Source organism: Anoplolepis gracilipes, chromosome 16 (assembly GCF_047496725.1).
Source record: "Anoplolepis gracilipes chromosome 16, ASM4749672v1, whole genome shotgun sequence".
NCBI lineage: Eukaryota > Metazoa > Arthropoda > Insecta > Hymenoptera > Formicidae > Anoplolepis > Anoplolepis gracilipes.
This window is the reverse complement of record NC_132985.1, coordinates 653,648-676,788: the sequence shown is the minus strand read 5'-3', so window position 1 is coordinate 676,788 and position 23,141 is coordinate 653,648. Positions and strand designations below refer to the sequence as shown.

General features: G+C 38.7%; 2 protein-coding genes across 4 annotated transcripts in view; one reads left to right on the top strand and one right to left on the bottom strand.

Annotated features, from left to right (window-relative positions):
- The window catches only part of LOC140674375 (uncharacterized), a 204,455-nt gene that overhangs the window by 11,116 nt on the left and 170,198 nt on the right, over positions 1-23,141 (bottom strand). The gene's annotated exons all lie outside the window — the stretch shown is intronic.
- The window catches only part of LOC140674374 (uncharacterized), a 168,311-nt gene continuing 145,235 nt past the window's right edge, over positions 66-23,141 (top strand). Inside the window, exon 1 of the mRNA XM_072907850.1 lies at positions 66-741. Coding sequence (XP_072763951.1) covers positions 609-741 — 133 coding nt within the window. The 5' untranslated portion in view covers positions 66-608. The remainder of the gene's footprint in view (positions 742-23,141) is intronic.

Sequence of the window (23,141 nt, the reverse complement as noted above, 5' to 3'; positions counted from 1 at the left end):
TGGCGCCAGCGCACGTCGACAGGAGAAGCTGTTTGACGCGGGGGTGGCGATGGGTGTTCGTCGACGGCGGTAACGGGATCGATAACGGCGCGACGCTAGTGCGCGAACACCGTGAGCGACGGTCGTCGTCGTCGTCGTCGTCGTCGTTGTCGTCGTCGTCGTCGTCGTCGTCGTCGTCGTCGTCGTCATCGTCGTCCAAGTGCCGGAGTCGAGCGTTACCGGGTACCTCTGTCCAACAGTCGGCCAGATGCCGATTACGTGGGCGCGTTCGCGGTAGCCTGTCGTCGGCCGCGAACGCGATTGCTCGCGATCGGTGTGTGCGTCCGATCGGCTTTCCGGTTCGCGGTTCGCGGTTCGCGGTTCGCGATTATCCTAACACATATTTGATATATAGTAGCGTTACTGGCGTATCGTGTATCGTGTGCCGGCTCTCGGTCGATCCTCGGTAGTGATCGCGAGCGAGCGGGCAAGGTAACGCGTGTCAACGCGAGCAGGAACGCGCGAGACGCGCGCGTCCGCGCGGTTATGTGTCACGGCGGCGCGTCCAGTGCGGCGGCGAGGAGGAAGCCGGTCGTCGCGAGTGACGAGGCGCGCTGAGACGCGCGGACATGTCGGCGATGTCGTGGGGCACGGCCGCGGTGCCGTGGCGTAGGAAAACGCGCCTACCTCTGCTGCTGCTGCTACTGCTCATCGTTCTCGGATTGTTGTCCGGCACCGTCGTCGGCGAGAAAAACAAGAAATGTGAGTACTCCCCTATCCCCCCCTCCTCACCCCCCCCCGCTCCGACTTGTCGGGGTGTTTCTCGATGATAGAACGGCATCATTCGCGGCATATTTCGTTTTACGCTACGCTATCACGTGGCGATCAATCTTTTATAAATATGTCATTGCTTTGCGTCGATTATGCTGCCCCCCTCCCCCCTCCCCGTTGATGATTTATCGTACGTGCTATTCACAATCAGTGTACGTCACGTGGAAGGATTTTAAAGACTTTGGATATTTTATTAATATTTCTCGTATATATAAATAATATATTTATTTGTGTGAAATTATTAAAACGTATTTATTTTATAATTTAGTTTACTCTTTGCTTTATAGAAATAGTATGCAAATTTTTACTTTATGACATTCGCAATAAAAATAATTCATAAAACGCCTATTAAATAAATATTTTATACACTTGCTATTAAATTCAAAATATAATATTAGAATTACATGCATACATGCAAATCAGAATGATGACAAATTACCTGCTGCATATGACAAGTTTCCAGATTTAAATTTATTTGTGAATATATAAAAAAAGCTTCTTCTATAATATATATTTTCTATTTCTTTTATATACTTTATCTAAATATATTACATCTTTATACACGACATGCGAGTATACACATAATAGTATACTCTACAATACTATATATTATATGTGTACTTTTTAAAAGAATACGATGCAAGAATAGATGTTCTAGAGACGCTTATAAGAATAAATTTTATTTCACACTCGTATATTGATCGTTCGGCGAGTAAAGACCTTTCCGAGTTTTGTCGCGCGCGCCTCATTCATAATACGACTGAACGGTAGTACGCGCGTAGTAGTATGTTTACTACGCTGGCTGTGCGTACTCCCTCTTGCCTCCTGCCCCCTTCCTCTCTCTCTCTCTCTCTCTTCCTGCGCAACGCGTGCGCTCAACTAAAAAAGAATGGACGCGACAACCTCATCGCCGATCGATACGATCATCGATATCTACGCGAAAGAGGAATCGTAACGACGTGAAAAAAAATTGCACTAAAATGCCGCGATTATCTTGCTTTTCATAAAAAGAGCGAAATTGTTCCTTTAGATATTTTTTTCGCGATGTTATCGATTAATTTACGCATTTTGAAAAATCTATCCTTCTTCTTAAAGCTAAAGATAAATCTAATGTGTAATCAAATGTGCGTTATCTCTTAACAATCTTGCATAAAAAATCGAGACAAATTGTACCAGAGAGAGAATATATTTTCCGCTTGTTATATACTGGAAAAACAAATTATGATTTATTATGTTTACGGAGGAAGTAAGGTGCTCATTCTTGCTGCACATTTTGATTTTACGAGTTTATAAGAATGTATTATTATGATCCACAAGTGTTATAAATGATTATGAATGCTAAAAAAGCTGAAAAATGGAATTTATATTCTTTAGAAAGGTAAATTATTATTATTATTATTATTTATTAAATATTATTATTTAAATTTTATTTGCTTTATAGGGTGTATGTTTTCTGACATTTTAATAAAAAAAAAAAAAAAAAAAAGGTATTACAACAACCTTTATAATAAATCGGATTCTTTCAATAATCTATTAATGATCGGTTTTGTTTCGTTAAGCGGCTTACGTCGCGTAGCCTTTCCCTTTTGAAATCCATCAAAGATCACCTATTAAGTGCTCGGGAAATAAAACATAGTGATTAAATGTACCTTTATCGTTTGCTGAAGCCTGAGCGAAAAACTTAGGAATACTCGATCCGAGATGGTCCCAGAAAAAAAGTTAAATTAACTCCAACTTTAATCGAAGCGGTATAATCGACGGCGCACGTAAAATCCTATCTTTTTGATGAAATTGCCTCGTTATCTGAACTTCGCGAGTGGAAGGGTTGGGCCTCTGCGGATCCGGTTAAAGAGAACAGTACGTCGTTAACCTCCGCTAGACACGCTCGTTAACATAGCGCACGAATCACATTTTTGCCGTTAACCATCGTCGAGCCTCATCGTTGTCTGCGCGGCAACGTCAAATATTCTCGCAAGAAATGTTAGGGAATTTCGAGAAAAAAAAAACAAAAAAAACTAATTCGTGAAAATTAAAAAAAAAATTTAATCTCTATCTTTTCATTCTGCACCCTTACATTCATATTCATATTCGCAAGTACTTGTATAACGCATACCGAAGCCAGATCACGTATACTAAAAATTGTATTACGCGCGTCTATTTTCTAGGACCTGGAATAATATTGCGATAAAGTTTAGGGAATATTAAGGCTGCGGAGAAGTTTCCACGCATAAGTTAAATTAGCACACTTTCCTAATTTACTTAAGTCGAATTTCATTGTGCGTGATTCCAGAAACTTTAATATTTAATTCAGAATTGCACTAGAAGAAACTATAATAGAATTACATGAATAATAAATATAATTTTATAGTACATGCTTTTTTTATTTACAGCGTCCTATAACCACCTAACCACGTAATATTGAAATTGGAGATTTAACATTTCATAATCATATTTTTAATTTTTATAATTGTGAAATAAATTATTATTATAATTATATTAATTTATTCATAGCAGTTTATAGCAATGCATGGACCCTTATACGTATCGTGTTTCATAACGCATGTATTACCAAGTAACTTTGTATGTGTTTCTTAATAAACCCCAATGGACCCTCAGATGTTTCTGTCGCCTCTTAACTCTCCATTTTTCTCGGGAGGATTGTTTTTGTTAATCTCCGCTTCTCGTCGCACACAGGGGAAATGTCCGTGTTCCTTTCACATAATAAACTTCTCCTTTTTCTGCTATCCGCTTCACTTTATACGCTCTTCACTTCACGGTCCGCACAATGCTTCTTCGTTACATGAAATTTCTCGCGAAAATTATCATTCTCGTTCGTCTGTGCGGATGAAATAAAAAAAGAAAGTAATAAAAGAGTCTTTTCTATTATACCTCTGACGTTACTCATTAGATTTCGATACTGGATCCCGACCATTCGAAATATTGATGCTTCCCCTTTCTTCATTTCTTTCTCCCTTTTACTACTCGCTCCGCGTAATTTGAAAAATTTTTTTATCCTCCTAAAGTTTGCTCGTGAAATTTTTCTTCGCTCCAATTCCGTTCATCCTTACAGCGGCAGCTCGCATACATTAGTAGCACGTTTGGCTTTGACAAATCGGCACTCGACGATCTTTCGTGAAATAGTATAACACGCGATGTTCAATATCCGTATCGATCGCCTTTGTTATCGCATAAAATAAATCGGCATTCCTAGTTCCTAGCGCGCCTTTAACGTGTATCTGAGCGACAAGATTATATATAAAGCCGCGAGGCAGCTTGACGAAGTATCGGCATGCGAAAATTGTGGTAATCACCACCAAAGTTACAACGAGACCAACGTTAATTGTTTGCACCGGCACCGTCGCCGGCGCGATGGCGGGATTATATCCGCGCCTCGTAACACGCCTGGGAATGAAGGCGGTAGCGACCGATAAACGAAGCTAATTACGACAGTCGAATTAGCTCGGGCGTGGGTTGTCGCATGGATGATCGATCGATCGATCGATCGACCGATTTACCGATTTACCGATTTACCGATCGATCGATCGGTCGATCGATCAGTCGGTCAATCGATTCGCGGACGGATGATTCAAACGCGACACGTTCCACGCACCACGTACTTCGCACCATTATTTTGTGCCTGATTACGCCGCTTATAAAAGTCATTTACGCCGGATGAATACCCTGGACGCGATCAAAATGTACGTCTCATATGTTTCTTTTTTTTTTTTCCCCCCCCCTCTTTCTAATGCAACTACGATATCATTCTTTTCGACACACGACGCGAGTGTTGTCGGAAAATAAACAACCACAATTCCCGTTGTAACAAGATTGAATTAATAAACCGCGGAGAACATCATCGGATCATCATATTTTGTAAAACGAGAGCAACTAACGATATTTTCTTTTATGATGGTGATTCTGTTTCGCTATTTGACACAATATGTGATGCAGATGTGAAAACTTCATATTCGCGAGCTTTGTACGCGTAAATTCTTTTTTTTTTTTTTTTTTTTTTTTTTTTTCGGGAATATTGCTCTCTGCATCTAAAAATCCATATACTGCGAATATATTGTGAAATATATAACGATATTTCAACGCGATTGTTGCCCTCCGTAGGCAAATTCTCCATCCATTGTCACCGTTGCCATATCGATTTTATTTTTCATTATGGGCAATTTCAAGGGAATAGGTTTTGCTTCATCGTTTTGAGTTATTTTGCAGATATATTATAATTCAGAGTATACTATACTTATGTGAAGATATTGATTTCAAATAATAAAATTCACACAATTTCTAACGCAAAATATTTTTAAAACAGTAAATTAATTCTTCTTTCGTTTTTTTTTTTTTTTTTCAGATTTGCGAATATTTTTATTCAATTAAAGATAAAATTAAGACGCAATTAAAACACAATTAAAATATCTAAAATAATAAATAAAATAAACGACGTCCTTTTTTGTAATATCTATATTTTTTCAATTATATACATAGAATCGATGCTTAAAAATTGCTTATGTTTCTGGTGGTTAAGTGTTTAATTTTCTGATCGAATAAGCATTTCATGACATCCTACTTAGGATATACATATTTTTCTGCGTTCTACTTATTAGTTGCCACGCATTAAATTCCACCCAATACCTCTCGTGCGACATTGATTTCGTGTCCCGTTAGATAGAGTCGTGCACTTGAATGTGTCCCTGGAGTACACTTGCTCTATATTTGCAACGAGCTTTCAAGGATCCGCGTTGCTCATGTCTTGCATCGATCCTGCTATTTCTAAATCCATGTCTCCTAGAATGTGGCAGAAACGTGCAACGACTTTTTACCATTTGTTTCTTACGCGAGAAAACAAATCTAGTGAACTGGATGAAACATCGGTCGAACTGCTATTACATATTCCAAACAACATAGGAAAATCCATGGAAAAAAATAGTTATTTAAAACTTAAAAACCCATACATATGTATATTATTTTTTTTCTAAAAATAATATTGTATAAAACATGTAGTAACGTAGGAATCTCCTCCATATCTTCTTCTGCATATCTTTTCTCTTTTAACTAATAAATCTATATTGAGTTTAGAAAATTTAATTATTGACAATTTGACAATATTAAGCTGTAAATGACAATGAGCCTCGTTTGAGACGCTTCATATAATTTATTTGGAAGCCAAGTATCTAGTACAATTTTAATAGATGCTCTTGCTAGGATGGCTGTTTAATTGCCACAGCACTGTATTAGCATAGGTATATTACCGCAGAGTAGGAAGTACACTGTAATTACTTGCTGAGCTTAGCACAGGAACATTTATTACCTCGGGCGAACCGAGTGTCGCGTTTACCACGGGATGATAATTTTATATCTTAAACGATATTGCACATACATATATCTGCCACGTGCCTTTAATTAACACCCGATATATTTGCACTCGCGGTTCTCGCGCTACGAAAAGCGGCTTAAGGAAAATCATCGTTGAATCTTGTGTTTCCGAGTCAAACTCGGGGGTTAAGTTCCGGAGATTGAAACGCGATTAGAAAGCTGCTCTTCAGCTTTAAGCCGGACTTACACTTTAAGCTGTCGTGGTCAAGCTTTGGATAAATAGTTCTGATCGGATTTTGATAGATTTTACCGCGTCAGTCAACTTCTGCGCGAGTTTATTTGAGATTGGTTTTCAGTAATGTGTTAGTAAGATTAGAAAGTGAATCAAAAGTATCTGCCACCTTGAGATTGCGTCAAATTTTAATTATCTTAATCGTGACAATTATTATATTCTAATATATAGGATACTTTTTATTATTTCCTTGCATAAATACGTAATTCTGCATTCACGGTTCATCATAAAAATATGCTCTTTGTAATAATTTTATTAAACCTGTAAATTTATTTATATCCCCTTTATTAGCATAATTATTATTTCCTGTGTTGTAAATATTTTTCAACAAAATTTTTAAAAAAGCATAAAGATTTTAAAGTTTTTGTCATACTAATTTTATACTACATCTTATTTCTTCGCATTATGTTTTTTACATTTTTTTCATCACCCTGTAACCCAGCAGACTTTTTTTCGATGAATTCGGTGACTCGCACAAACGCGCGCTCTCGTATCGCTTATATATCTCGACGTGAAATGCGATGCGCCTGCATCCGAGACGCGTCGGATGCGTCCGCATAAATAAATTTGCGGTGCTTTGGATGCCATTTTCGCGCCGATATATCGCGTATCATACGTGAAAAAGGGTGACGGCGACGAGATGGGCGGCAGGTTATAGAGCATCGGATCGAAGAGCGTAGGAAAAGGAAAGAAGAAAACGAAGCTCGCGCTGCTGGAATCGCGTGTAGGAATGGGACGACACAAACTTCGATATTACTTTCCGTTACGGGCCGGAAATGCTGGATTTATGACGGCTGGGCCCATACGTTGTCGTCCGTGAAATGTCGTTGGATTCATTTTCCATTCGCCGATAAGATACTTAAGATATTGGCAACAATCACTATTTTACTCTCCCATCTGTAGGAGATAAGGTTTATTCGTTAATTGTTAAAAACAAATGATGTGATTTATAATTAAGTAATAATCGATTCGTCGCGTCTTGTTTCTCTCGAATTCTTCATTTACTTTTTTAATTTTCACGTTTCTTCCTCTTATTTCTTTCATTATATAGAGCGTTTATATCTATTATGCAGATTGTAAAAGAAAAAAAGAGCCATTTTTATAATATTTACTATCTAAAGCAATTTATAACAGTGTGTGTCAAATCAATGCACAATTATGATGCTTATAGTCACAGATACTCAATTTACAGACTAGCTTAATCACTGAACCGCACATATTTCACTCGATTAACATTGGCATTGCTCAATTAATTGTGAAAGCAGTCGCTATTGACAGCATGCTGAACTGTCAATACGCTTGCACGTGTTACTATTTAAGTAATAAATCAATCGGTTATCACACACAACGCTTGATCGATCGATCGCGGAAGGCTATATATTTTGTACACAATCGTAGCTATCAATTTTTTATTTCTAATATACCTATATTATCCAAAAACAACGCACAGTGCTATATTAGAATATAAAATCTTTTTATAAATATTTTCTATAAATGAATTGTATACAATATATATTTTTTTATTTAAGTATTTTAAATATATCTATGTATATATTCATATATAGTAATTGACTAGTAAATTGATAAATTATAATTTATCATATTGCATCGAAGAAAATAATTGTTAATCGATAACAATAAAATAAAACTAATTAATAAAATATATTGTTTCGAGAATAATCGTAATCAAATCTATTGATTGAAAATATTGCCGATTCAAAATGAGAAAGACAATCTGATAAATATATGTAATACATAGCTTTGAAAATAATTATAATTCAAAAGCTTACTGATTTAGTTTACCGATCAATTATTGATCACGCATAAGATCTCTTTCTCTCTCTCTCTCTCTCTCTCTCTCTCTCTCTCTCTCTCTCTCTCTCTCTCTCTCTCTCTCTCTCTCTCTCTCTCTCTCTCTCTCTCTCTCTCTCTCTCTCTCTCTCTCTCTCTCTCTCTCTCTCTCTCTCTCTCTCTCTCTCTCTCTCTCTCTCTCTCTCTCTCTCTCTCTCTCTCTCTCTCTCTCTCTCTCTCTCTCTCTCTCTCTCTCTCTCTCTCTCTCTCTCTCTCTCTCTCTCTCTCTCTCTCTCTCTCTCTCTCTCTCTCTCTCTCTCTCTCTCTCTCTCTCTCTCTCTCTCTCTCTCTCTCTCTCTCTCTCTCTCTCTCTCTCTCTCTCTCTCTCTCTCTCTCTCTCTCTCTCTCTCTCTCTCTCTCTCTCTCTCTCTCTCTCTCTCTCTCTCTCTCTCTCTCTCTCTCTCTCTCTCTCTCTCTCTCTCTCTCTCTCTCTCTCTCTCTCTCTCTCTCTCTCTCTCTCTCTCTCTCTCTCTCTCTCTCTCTCTCTCTCTCTCTCTCTCTCTCTCTCTCTCTCTCTCTCTCTCTCTCTCTCTCTCTCTCTCTCTCTCTCTCTCTCTCTCTCTCTCTCTCTCTCTCTCTCTCTCTCTCTCTCTCTCTCTCTCTCTCTCTCTCTCTCTCTCTCTCTCTCTCTCTCTCTCTCTCTCTCTCTCTCTCTCTCTCTCTCTCTCTCTCTCTCTCTCTCTCTCTCTCTCTCTCTCTCTCTCTCTCTCTCTCTCTCTCTCTCTCTCTCTCTCTCTCTCTCTCTCTCTCTCTCTCTCTCTCTCTCTCTCTCTCTCTCTCTCTCTCTCTCTCTCTCTCTCTCTCTCTCTCTCTCTCTCTCTCTCTCTCTCTCTCTCTCTCTCTCTCTCTCTCTCTCTCTCTCTCTCTCTCTCTCTCTCTCTCTCTCTCTCTCTCTCTCTCTCTCTCTCTCTCTCTCTCTCTCTCTCTCTCTCTCTCTCTCTCTCTCTCTCTCTCTCTCTCTCTCTCTCTCTCTCTCTCTCTCTCTCTCTCTCTCTGTTTCTTGCTTTCCATCCTCATTTTTGTTCCAAGTTTCCCTCCTTCCTTTTTTGCCGTTCCAAGAACCAGCAACCCTTTCCCTTGTCACTGTCTGGCGACTTGATTTCTTGCTGAACTCCTTCGGCAAGAAACTTCACTGTCGGAATGGAGACTCGCTCTTTCCCCATTCACTTATCCCGCGAGACTATCCGCGCGTATCAACCGTTACGAGGATATCTTTCTCCTCGGCGAGCAGAATTCCACTTAATTCCCACGAAATGCGTAGTGGAATTCTTTATGAGACGAATCGCATCTAGTAATCAGACAGAGTAACTAATCTGACTAATGATTTTTATTTTTAATGGAAAATTTTATTAAAAAAAACTTTCCTAAGAATTTGTAAATTTAATGTAATATTAATAGATTGCGTAAAATTCTATGCACATACATTTCAATACAGCTTAACTTTCTTATTTCACTATGTTTACATATATATTTCTTTTTATAGAAATGCAATATATATGTATATAAAATACGTAAATATCTAAATAATTTGTTAAGATACTAAAGATAATGAAGAAATCGTGTTTGTGACGACGAGGACTGACATGAAAGCAACGCTTTTTGAATCTTTCGTATACATACATGATTGACAAGTCGTCGATTAACGTCGTCGGAACAAAATTAGTACAAAGCGGTTATGCAGACCAACTTCCCGTGAGACCTACAACCTACATACTTGCATATCGACGGGTTGAAAGGCAACTATCGGGAGAGAGAGAGAGAGGTTTTCTCAGTTTGGCAAGTCTCGTCAGGAAAACAGAGACACACACAGAGAGAGAGAGAGAGAGAGAGAGAGAGAGAGAGAGAAGCTGCAAGCTCGTAACTTTGGCGGCTTTCGAGCGTCGTGTCGGAACGTCGCGCGAGAATTATCCGAGTTTTGGTGGAGGGGGATGCGGGAAGCGGCGATTGCCGATGGCATACAATCTCTCTCACCTATCGTTTCTCCCTCCCTCCCTTCTTTTCTGTCCCTCGCTTTGGCGCCTCTGGCAGGGACGGTGGCTCAATTACCGATCTTCGGTATCGGTAACCCCGAGACGACCAATCGGCGTTGACGAATCAATCGTACTTCCGGACACTCCGGAATCGGCCTCGGGTATCATCTCGGGTTTTCGAACTCGCCTTTCGATTTCCTCGGCGCGCTTCATCGAACTGCCTGGGAATTTCGTCGCAGTTGGCCGCTTCGTCCATTATCGTCGTTCCCCGCGAACTTCATTCTCCCGGCACCATCCCGCTTCCTCCCCCGACCCCCAATCTCGCTCCCTCTCCGCGGCGTACATGTTTCACCCTCTCCCTCTTTTCTCCTTCCGGCGTCGTAGATTGATCGGCACCCGGGCTGTATCTCTCGCCGAGCATTTTAAAATGTCGATAACGAACGGGCATCGATCCGCCCTTCATGTCGCCCAAAGTTGTAGTTGCCAAAGTTGCGCCCTATTGGAACTTCTCACCCGATGGCGTTATGAGAAGCTCCATTTTCGCATCACGATGTTTGCCGGCGTGAACAATCAATAGCGAGATCGCGACGTTCAAAATTAAGTGTTCTAGAACACACACACACACACACATTCTTTCTCTTTCTCTCTTTCTGCCGCTTAATGTGCAAGCACTTGTAAAAATCAAGTTTCGAATGAAAATATTGATTTGTATAATTTTACACGCAAAATAATATTTGTTATTTTACAAATGAGACGAGTAATTACTTTTATTCAAAGTTACTCGAAAAAAGCGTGGTGGAAAAGCGCCTTAAAATACTTTTGAAATAAATCCTTTGGTCTCGCATAAGGAATAGTTTTCAAAGTATTACTTATCCGTACGATTTGTCTCGAGGAGTAGAAAATGTCACGTGCTCTGCTTTTATCACATCGCGACAATATATCTCTTCTTTCTCTTCTCATTTTTTTGCCAGTCTTTTTTCTTTCAGTGTCCACATGTTTCTCATTGTTGTTTTCAAATTGCAACGTCAGAATCCCTTGTATCCGGCCGTAACTGGTCCTTTTATAGCACGGACCGAGCGCATCATGCCCCGCCGTTTTACAATAGTGCAACGACCGCGAAGCGACGCTCTTCTTCCTCGCGCGCGCAGAGAGTAAACTTCCTTCAAATTGGAATTTTGTTGCAGTTCGCCAGTTCATCCATTATCCTTGCTTCTTCGCGGGATCTTCCACTTCGTCCTCGATCTCGCTTCTCCAGCTTTTGTTCACGCCATCCCTATTTCCTCCCCCACTTTTCTCGCGCGCACTCTGCTGACTTAGGGTGTTTGCAGTCTATCCGGGACCTTTCAAAGTGTCGATAAGGGATAAACATCGATTTCGTGTAAGGAGTAAAGTTACTTCAAATTGGAATTTCCTGGCAAATCGCTCTACCTTCGTCGACGTTCTATTCCTATTATCGAAATTTGTCAAACTTTGAATTCTAATTCGAGAATACGGGAATGATATTAGAATGACGAGTGAGCGCCAATTATACAATAATTGAAGCGTCCACGGTAATCTTTATACCGTGTAATATATTGATTTTTTGTTGGTAAATCTTTTATGATGTAAAACACAACTTTGTGTTTATATATATAATTTATTTTTACTTTTCATTTTTATAAACGTAAAACCTCTCTCTTTCTATTTTGTTTTTTTAATATTGCACTTATTTTCTCTGATTTATTATTATCAATTATTGCACATTGTAGTAGTTATTATTGTATAAATGAATGAGCAATTTAACAGAGTTAATTCGCTGATAATAATTTCCCAATCTCTCCACGCGGTTTACTATCATGATTAAATTATTAATTCGATAATATTGAATAACGATACTTTTAAATGCAGTGAAACGCAACACGATACGCAAAAATAATAAAATACAACAAAAGGTTATTATATTGTATAACGATAAAAATGTAAAAAAAATATCATAGTAATAATTGATTATGTGTACGGACGAGCAATCGAGCAAAACTAATCGTGTAATAATAATTCACCTGGAAAAGGAGTAAAAAAATGTATCGCGTAAGAAAAAGAGAGACAAGAGATAAAAAAAAAAGTGTTGTTTTGTTATGCCATTGTGGTTTGGTAAGAATGGACGAGAATGATAAAACGTGCATTGCTATATGGAGTTGAACATCGACGAACCGAAACGCTCGCATGGAGAACGGACAAGCTCTCTCCATATTGAATCACACGCCGAAGAAAGAAATACGTAAAAGAAAAGAGAAGAAAGGTATTCCTCGTTGACGCGTCCTCGATAGAATAAGAGCAGACTCGATTCAGGATTCTATAGCGTCGTAAAAAAAGGACAGAATAGAGGATGAAACAACGCGTGAAGCTCAAGAAAATAAGACCGGCACTTTGCTTCTTATAATAAATGATTTTCCTGTTTATAGTTATACATATTTTTTTTTCCTACGTTTTATGTGATTAAAGAAATAAAAGTACATTTTGTATATTAAATATAAAGTTTCGAGAAATCGAGGGATAAGAATTCTCTCTCTCTCTCTCTCTCTCTATATATATATATATATATATCGACAATAAAGTCGCCGAAAATTCTACCAAAATTGTCCGTTGAAATGAAATGAAAACACGTTACGAAATTTATATAGGTTTTAAAATTGATCTCCTTCTCTCTCTCTTTTTTCCTTTTTCGCACGTAATGCTCCGAGACAAATAGCTACGTGTACAAGAAGAAAATTGTACAGATGGAGTTTCAGCAAGTTCTCTTACGCGATTTCGCTCGTTTTCCCGACTTGGCGTGTCTCGTCGATTCGTCATTCGTTGCTTTTAATCCGCGAGATTGGCCGCGAATAATTCTCGGCGTGTCGTTTTACGCGCGCGATATAAGATGTACGGGAATTCGAAAGGCCCTAGCATATCGTCCCGAAAGATACACGCGCATCTTCGGGTGTGGCGAGACGAGAGAAATATTACATAAAGCGTCTAAGTATATTTTCCTTCGAGGTATATTGCTCCCTGGGGAGGAATAACCGAGTCGAAGCTCACAATGCGCCCCGCTACGAGAGTTGCATATAAAGGAGTAAGGAGAAGGCGCAAGAAAATCGAGCACGGTTTAATGTATAAGGATGTCTTCCTCCTCCCCCGTTTTCCGTCTTTTACACAATTTTCCGAACATCCGCGGGGAGCTTTTCTTTTCTCCTTTTCCTTCTCTTTCTTTCTTTCTTTCCTTCCTCGATCTCCATGCCAAGATCAGATCGAAACCTAGACGAGCAAGAAACCGAAGCATGAAAAGTCAGTCGCGTGTTCTTCCGCCCGAGAAAGTCGTAACGTCGGAACGGGGTTGTGGGACTTTGGGGGTTGAGGCTGTTCCCCGTGATCGAATCTCATGAATTTTTGACGCGATTTTAATCCCACCGCGCGATATCGGAAGAAGGATGTAACTCTCTTTTAGTCGCTTGACGTTAAAATGGAAAATTGCTGTTCTTCGAGTCTCGCTTTATGGTAACGCGATGGTAACGGGGAACTTTAAACGACCATCGAAGACACTTGTTGAATTTTAACACGTTCGGCGGTGTAAACGTACATAGTAATATAATAAATATAAATTCATATTTTACCTCGTAATTATATTTTTAAATTATCGTTGCGGATTCGAATAAATAGGGAAACTAAATGTCATCTGAAATTTTTCTTCTTTTTTTTTTTTTTTTTTTTTTTTCTTTTTGTGCATGTATGCCAAACGGTGAATTTACGAAGCCAATAACATCCACGATAAACCCCAACCCCTGCGAGCGAACATTGAAATTTGTCACGCGCGTGCACTTTCATTATGTTGTTCCCACTGCCATGATTTATCTTCCTCGCTTTGGAATTTTTCTGACGTGCAAAGGTGCCCGCGGAATTCACCTGCCATCGTTTGTCTACACCGACAACGCGAAATGCACTGTACACGTGTCAGACGCGAACAACGACGACCACGCTCCACGTCAGCACATCTTTTAAATGTGCCTGTCGGCTCCGCCTCTAACGTCACGTTTGCACGCCAAAATTTGCATCAAGCAGTGCCTCTTTGCGTAAAATCCGTACATTCGCGCTGTCAAAATGTATATTTCGTCGCGATCTCGGATAATTCAAATATATGCGAAAGCTCGTTCAATTTCGCAGCTAAAATCTAATTTAAAACATTTACGCTAATAATAAAACGAAAATTTCAGAATATTCAAGTTAATCTTTTTTTTTTTTTTAAAGTTTACTTCTGTCAATCTATCTTAAATTTTTATTGAAATAAGAATTTTGTATTAAATGTTATTCCGTTTAGAAAAAAAGAGCAAACTTTAGCTGAAGCAATAGAATTATTTTCTCATTATTATATATTCTTGATCTGAAATCTTATTATTATTAGATTAAAAACTTTTTTATTGAGGAAAGAGATCAGTGTAAGTTGTAGAATAAAACTGATATCTTTGACATTATTTAATATATATATATATATATATATATATATATATATATATATATATATATATATATATATTGCAGAAAATACGCTGTTCTTTTTTTAGCTTCCACTATTTCAATTACCGGCGTTTTAATTGTCGCGGGTGATAATCAATGCGTCTCTCTCGTGTGTGACTCTCATGTATGCAAATTTCGTCATTAAAGTGTTTTCGCATCGCAAAGACAGTCCTTTGAAGAGCGTCGCAAATTTTCGTCTCGTTACCGATCGAAACGTATCATCAGACAGAGAGAGAGACACTTGATGCTAATTGCGCAACATGTTACGTTACGCACACTTGGTGGGTTTCGCCAGGAATGCGCTTTCTATGCACTTTGCTGGCAGACAGAGAGAGAGACACTTGATGCTAATTGCGCAACATGTTACGTTACGCACACTTGGTGGGTTTCGCCAGGAATGCGCTTTCTATGCACTTTGCTGGCAGCGAATAAATTTTGCGGCCGGCGGTTTCTCGGTCAAACCGCCACGCGGCCTTTGTCCTCTTCGCGCGGAAAGTGTAGGTTTTTGCTAAAGAGTGTGCATATAGCCCGCAGGATTCGCAGTTAATTAATTAGCTCCAGGCAGAAGTGTAGTTGCTGTAGCACAGAGATTTCATGAGACACTACATTTATCCGCCTCTTTTGTATAAAAAAAAAAAAAAAAAAAAAAAAAAAAAACAACGGATTGAGAGAAAGAGAGAAAGAAAAATGCTTCAATCGGAATCTATCTCTTAAATATCAGTTTAATTAGTGAGTCAGATTAAAACAAATCATCTACTTTTTGATGTGCGTATTTTAATTTTTTTGAGAATAAAAAAATATAAGATTGATATTCAACGATTGATGAAGTGTGATCACAAGCTATTTTTATAACTTTCGAGATTGATCTATAGTACTTTGACAAGAAAATTGCGAAAAATACGAGTCCCAAGCCGGATCCTCCGTTTCGGAGTCAAGGAGTTTGACGTATGACCGCTATTCGTGTGTTCCATTCGACGTTCTTGATCGACGTCCTTGATAGTGTTGCCTGATGGTACAATCTCTCGCGCGGAAAAATACGGAAAATCTTAGCGACCGATTTCGCCAGCGCGTCGTTTGACTCGACATCTTTCTGTCGGCCGTTAATCGATATCCTCAGGCCGAGATTCCACGTCGTGATCCGAACGTATCCTTTTCTCGACGAGAAATTGACCGTGCATCCATCATTCCGCAGGCGGCGTCTTAAAAGAAACCAGGTCTGTCGCTCCACGATCCTCTGTAGCCGAGATGACGGCCTCCGCTTCGTCGGCTAAGGTAAATGTTGTCTCACCTGGCTCGCTGAGCGCACGGAGGGCAGTGTCAACAGATCTTCTTCCGGTCATATTTAACGTTTTCTCGACACTGTGCCGGTAGAAGTGAGTAGCCTCACTAGAACATACCTGTCTGGAAAACGACCAAGAGATTTTCCTCTCGCGACTTTTCCCGATATTAAAGCTCGGTCAACATCGTATGTACGTATACGTACATATATATATACGGCGACATGTTATTTCGCGCGTGACATATTAATGGCAAGATTAATCTTGATTTATCTTGATCTCGCAGCACATGTTCGAAATTGCGAGAGCTCAAAGATCATCCAGCTTCTCTAGATTTGCAAAATATTCAATCTACCCCCTCCCCCCCCTCTCTCTCTCTCTCATTCTTTCTTTCTTTCTCTTTATTCTATTTCTTTATATAGGTTCGTAATCTGTATTTCTGCTCTTTATTCCATTTTTTCTTCTGCTTTTTACATTTGGCCCTGCTAGTGACTTGGCGTAGATTATGTTTTCTTCGAAATTTTCAATATTTGCTCATTCTTTTATTTTTTTTTTTTTTTTTTTTTTTTAGTCGGCACGCTGCCAAGTTTACGAAGAGCTTTCAAAAATCTCGTCTGTAGGGACAGTTTACAGAGATTAAATTTCGTTCGCTCGTAACAAATGTGCCCGGTCATGCGTTTCTGCGAAAATGTTTTCCGTATACACGTTTTACAGAACGACATTTCATCGGATACGATTAAACCTTAAAACGCAATAGGGAAGTGGAAAGTATTAATTTGAAGTACGTACATTGAAATAGCTCGAATGTCCCAGACAACGAGAAAAGTTTTCAATACTCGATGCGCGTGCTTTAAGTGATTTTATTTTCGAAAAAAGCCATTTAATATCGTTCTCGCTGCGTATCCCTCTTTTTCTCTTTATCCCTCTTGCACGAGGAAATCTCAAATTCAAAAATTTGCAGAATCGAGATCGGAACGCGATGCGGGGACTCGAGATGAAATGCGAAGTTCCGACGAATCAACGAACGGCGAAAAAACGAGTCGTTGATTAAAGACTTTTTTATATTCCCCTTTGGCCTTTGACGTTCCACCCGAATGACTCCCTCGATACGCACGTTTCTCGAGAGCGAGTGAGGGTCGATCGACTTCAAAAAAGTCTTTTCTATTTTCTAGAAAAGAGTCCTTTATTCGCGATCGGGACAGACTTGCGCGTGTGCGTGATATTTATGCGTGTGTCTATTGACAGAATCATGTCAACGACATATTGCATTTTTATTTCATCAATACATGAAAGACTACTCTACTGAGACTACTTTCGTCTTTTTTGTGACAAGTTTACATAAAAATTGAACGCGAAACTCTCGATATTTATTGTGTAAAATTAAAAAAAAAATGTAATATATATATATATGATTTAATATATAGATTTCGTATACAAGACTGATTTAGATCGGTGCAGTAGTGGTTTTTTTTTTGAATGGTTTTAATTAGAATTCCATCGATGATTGTGGAATAGACATAAATGTGCACGCTAGAAGTTCATGAATCAGTATATATCTGATTGTGAGTCCAGCGAACTTAAGGGAATTAAACCGTGTTTGGAGTGTCACAGTCCTAGTTAATTAAAGGTGCTTTCTACGAGCTGATTGCACTAACGTTCGTTAGCAGTGATTCGCATTGACTAAATGTTGACTACTCGTCTATGCCACAGATAGCTCTGTAATCTGAGAAGGAAATTACTAACCAGAAATTAATTCAGATTGCTTTTGCAAGTCATAGCGTCGGTGAAGCAGATCAATATGATAATGCAATCATAATTATGAACTTATTGCAATTAAAATATACATAGAGAAGGAAAAAATTTATCAAACGCACTCGATGCCATTTCACGAAATCGATTGTACCTTGGAGAACTTAACGGAAACTTGCCTCTAAATTCTAAATAAAACGATCTCAAAGTCGTCTTATTTTATTACACATACATACATATAAATAAGAGATCTATCGCTCTATTTTAAATTTCATTATATATTATACTGAGAGAAATGTTGATAAAAAAATAGATATAAATTATCAATGGACAATAAAATCAGCCGATTAAATAAAGCCAGATGGTCACTAGGAAGAGATGGACTTTTCTCGAGAACGAAGGAGGTCTGAAGAACGGCCACTCGAGCTATTTCGTATAAGATATTTGATCTTATCTTCTCGATACTAGATTTGCTAGGATCGGCATCCGAGACTCTATATGACCTGTCCATCCAAGCGGCTCATATGTTTCTCAAGCGTTTCTTTCATGGACGAGCGAATCGCGAGGGTTAAGCATCCCCGGATCTCGAAGTAACGACAAGAAGAGAAGGAAGAGAAGGAGGAGAAGGAGGAAAAGGGAGGAAAAGGGAGGAAAAGGGAGGAGCGCCAACAAATGATGGGCCGATAGACGGCAGAAATGGCTTTTCAATGTCCACTGGACGTGAGTCCATTTCGCGTTTTTCTGACGAGACAATCCGGACGGCGATTGGTTTTTCGTCTAACGGCCTCGATTACGCAGACGCGGTCATCCATTCCGACGGGAGTAAACGCTGCAGTTTACTTAAACCCTCGTGCCTCGAACTCCACATTCCTGAAACATTCATTTTACCGAGAGGAGAATGGCGTTCTCGCTGATGCGCTTTGTCGCGGGAGATTTACCTACCTACCTATTCACCTCGGCTTCGTTCTCGCGAGAATACGTTTCTTGATAAATAATGGACTAACACACACGAAGAGACAATGCGACTATGGTTTTCGTGTCTACGTCGCGTCGGTTAAATTAAACCTTGGCGAATTAGAGCGAACTTGGTGAGGGAGCGTGCCATTTACAGAGAACTCAATGTATTTTGTACGGGTTACATAATTCTCAAAATTTCATATTTATTTTCAACATAGATATCAAAAATTACTTCGCGAATTAGAGCGAGCTTGATGAGGGAGCGTGCCATTTACAGAGAACTCAATGTATTTTGTACGGGTTACGTAATTCGCAAAATTTCATATTTATTTTCAACGCACATAAATTATTTTCAAATAATAAGGATGCAATTCCATTAAGAGAAATTTTTAAAAAGTTAATGACTGAAAATTCTTTTACAACAAATTGAATTTTGCTCGTGAAAATAAATAATTCGCTTTCGAATTGAAAAAAAAAAAAAAAACTCTAAAATAGATAAGACAAGCTTGCAATTCTTTACTTCTGAATTATACATTTTAGTGTGAAAAATATATCTACATTTACAATTCTTAACGATAGCTTATATTCTTAGTTTATAGAAATCAGACGCTTCCTTTCTTGTCAAACTCTATAGAGATCTTCCAAAAGTCCGATTCAACGTTTTCTCATCCCGACAAGGGTTGAAAGCTCAGCGATCAGGACGAGCTCAAAGCCTTAATGCTTGCGGTTCACTTTTGCACCGATCGCCGCGAGATTTATCACGGTATTCCATTCGATTCGCAGTTCCTGAGGGCTCGAAATGCCCAGGCCTTCGGCCGGTCGGAGGCTATCGCTTATCGACTAACCTTTCTCATTTGTTTTCTCATTTCTCTTATCCTCTTGCAAGTTTCTTCGTACTTAATTAATGAACAAGACGGACTCGAATTTATAGTTGCGGCTAACCATAATGGGGATAGCGTTATTAATAACATTGTATCCCTAATGATCTCGTAAAACATTGCCCTTGGCACATTAGTGACTGGCTATTAATCAAAGACAAACTCAATTTTACGTGCAAGTCTTTAAAGTCTAGTAATTGCTCGGCCTCGTTAGTTTTTTTTTTTTCTCTTCCATTTAAAACCAGCATTATTATAAACAGACCTGAATGTATTTGAAAAGTAAGAACAGATTATTGCGTGAAATAATTTGGAAACTTTCGAGACTATTAACTAATATTCATTGATAACTTAAATAATTTTGTAAAATTTGTTAATAATTATTAAAAAATTGTTAAATACTTGACAAGTTTAAGTATTAAAAATTCGTACCATCTATGAATAATTCAGGAAGATTCAAAATAATTAAACAATATAGAAATAAGAATTTTCGAAGGATCGTTTTTGCACGCGCGAAAAATCATTAAAACTCGTACTCCTCGTTTTTTATTACTTAAAACGATGCTCGCGATAAATAGCAATGACTATCAACGTCTATCTACGTCGGTTTCCTCGGTGTAGTTTCTAGTCCGGACGAATAATAAACGAGACATCGGCCGATTCGAGGCATGCATTTCGATCGGTCTGTATTCATAGCGTTCGCGCTTACGAAATATCTCCTGGCGTTTCCGGTCCGGGGAGTTATCAAACTGTGTGCATGTATGTGCGAAGAAACAAATCGAATAATGGTAATGTCATTTTCCAGCGACAGGGAGAGACGGAGATAGAAAAGGAGAAGAGAAGGAAAAAGAGGCAAACGTATAGGAAAAATTCACTCTCGCGAAATGGCAGTAGCTGCGCTACACGACAGCCCTTTTCTCCCTTGCGTCTTGCCTGAATGATAAATTCGATATATCTTTCCACGATCTTCCTCTCCCCTTCCTGCGAGAGTTGCCTTCGAAAGGTTTTGCGAAGGATACGCTACTAATGACATATCCGCAAGATGCATTCCCAATATCGCGTGCACACGCGCGTCGGCTGTCATGCATCTATGCAATTGTGTAGGTATAATGCTATCTATTTGAACGTGCGTGTATGTGTGAGACGTGTCTTTATTCTACAAGTGACTATCATAGGTTCGATTTTTATCACGATTTATCATTATATAACGAAGACGAAATAGGATGAAAAAAGACACCGAGCTGTCATTTTGATATTTCGTGCAACAAAAAAAGAATAAGAAAATCTTGGATACGTTATGTACATACACGTTTTAAAATAAATCTTTTATGTCACTTATTATCACATCTTTCTATATATATATATAATTCTTTACATGTATATAATTTATTTGTAATTAATAATGAGTCTGTAATTTTTTTAGATACTTATATAATAGATAATTTTTTTGTACGAATTAATTATGTTTTCTAATTAATTAAAAATAAAATGTGTCTTTGAAAAATTTTCAATTCGAGGGAGCTAAAATAAATATTTATTGTTAGAAAGAAAAAAAATTCAAAATAAAGAAACAACATTTTTGATTAACAATTCCATCCAAATTTGTTGAAAAATAAAATAAATTCTAAAAAAAGGAGCGAATTTAAGCTATTGAGACGCTGTAGTTTGAAATGCTCGTGTCGGTCGCACATGCTTAGTGTCGGTTAGTTTGTGAACGACTCTGAGAGAAAAGGGAGAAGGCACAACGTCCATGGTTCGAGACCCACTGCTTCTAGACGCGAGATGAAAAAAGATAGCAAAAGTTAGAATGAGAGAGAAAGGTTTTTCTTTCTTTACCACAGTCCAGCTCCTTGTTCGCCTCTCAATGGTGTACATAGGCGTTTTCTACTGTGGAGATAAAAGTCTGGACGCTATACTCTATAATATATTGCCATTATTATAGAATACGAGTACCAGCGACAAAAATTAAAATACATTTTTTTTTTTTTCTAAATTTGGCTATTGCGTCGTATTAGCATATCGTTAAATATAGGTATAATATAAATTAAATATAAAAATAAAAATTTTATGAAATATTATATAAATCGGAAGAAAAGATATATACTTTAATTTTTCATATTTTTTAATGTTACATTTATAAAGACGCGTCGCGAGTTTCTCAAGCGATATATTACGGGTGATTTCGCTAGTTAAAAATAATATTTTCGTTATATCCATTCGCTCTTGTCAGGCGTCACCAGATCCGCCACTGGTTGCGGCTGCCGGTAATCCCGCGATCGTCGTCGCAATTTTCGAGGCCATAGCGTTTCTCTTCTTCGTTCCCGCAGCTGTGGGGAAATATTGGCGTTTCATGCTCGAACCGGCTGAAGTGACTCGGAATGAAATAGGATTACCTTGCAATTACACGCGACCCGCTCTGATATGAACTAACACTTCTCCCTTCCACCTTTCCTCCCTCCCCTCCTCCAGTATCCTCTTTCGCGACCTCGAAAATCTGCATAATTAAGATACTCGATTGCACTTTGCCGAGTTTCCGCGAAATTACGCGAACGCTACACGAGGATTTTCGATCTGATTGATCGTCGCGAAGACAATGTAACTATGTTGAAATATCTTGAAATTTGGCGAAAAAATGAATACACTACGTGCGTTAATTCAAATATAATTCTACAGTAAATGAAAAATTCTACGAATTTTATTCGAAGAATGCAAAGATGCTAAACGAGGATAGTGTATGCAAATGGATAGTCAATATAGAGAGCTCTGGAGGGCAATGAAAAGGAAATAACTAAAAACCCGACGAGGAGGAAAGAAGCGACCGCATGTATGGTATGTATACGCGGCGAACGTAACGTAATGAAAACCGGTCGGTCGTATCGGCAACATTTTTCTTGGGTTTGCCCGACGAGCAAACAAGCGAGCTTACCGATCCGATAAACCCAATAAATGCAGTTTGTAGACTATGGCGCTCCGGGCATCGGCTAATCGCGCACGATGGAACAAAACGACGCTGCTACTTTTCCGCGTACACGTGTATCGGACGAGCGCGAGCGGAGCGTGTTGTGTGTTGTGTGTGTGTGTGTTGTGTGTACTGTACATGTGTGGTTGAGGTAGAGTACGAGCGTATCGGAACGCTCGCAATCGATACACAAATCCGAGCCGACTATACGAGAAAACGCGATATATTCTCTTTTTATCCCTCCACTCTTTTCCCTTCCAGTCGCCGCTTTCGTTGCGCCAAATTTACCTGTCTTTATTTTTCACTTTGCCCGCGATTTCGGTCGGAGTCTCGTTTACCTTCTCAATTACAATATTTCCCTAATTAATAACAGTGAATATAACGATTGTAACGAATGTAGAGAAGAATATTAATTCTAAGAAAAATTAAATGCGTGAGAAAAAAATTAAAATTATATCATTATAGTTTTTATACGTAAAATTGATTAACAAACTAAATGTTATGAGAAAACTATAACATAGAAGAGAGATAGAGAGAGAGAGAGAGAGAGAGAGA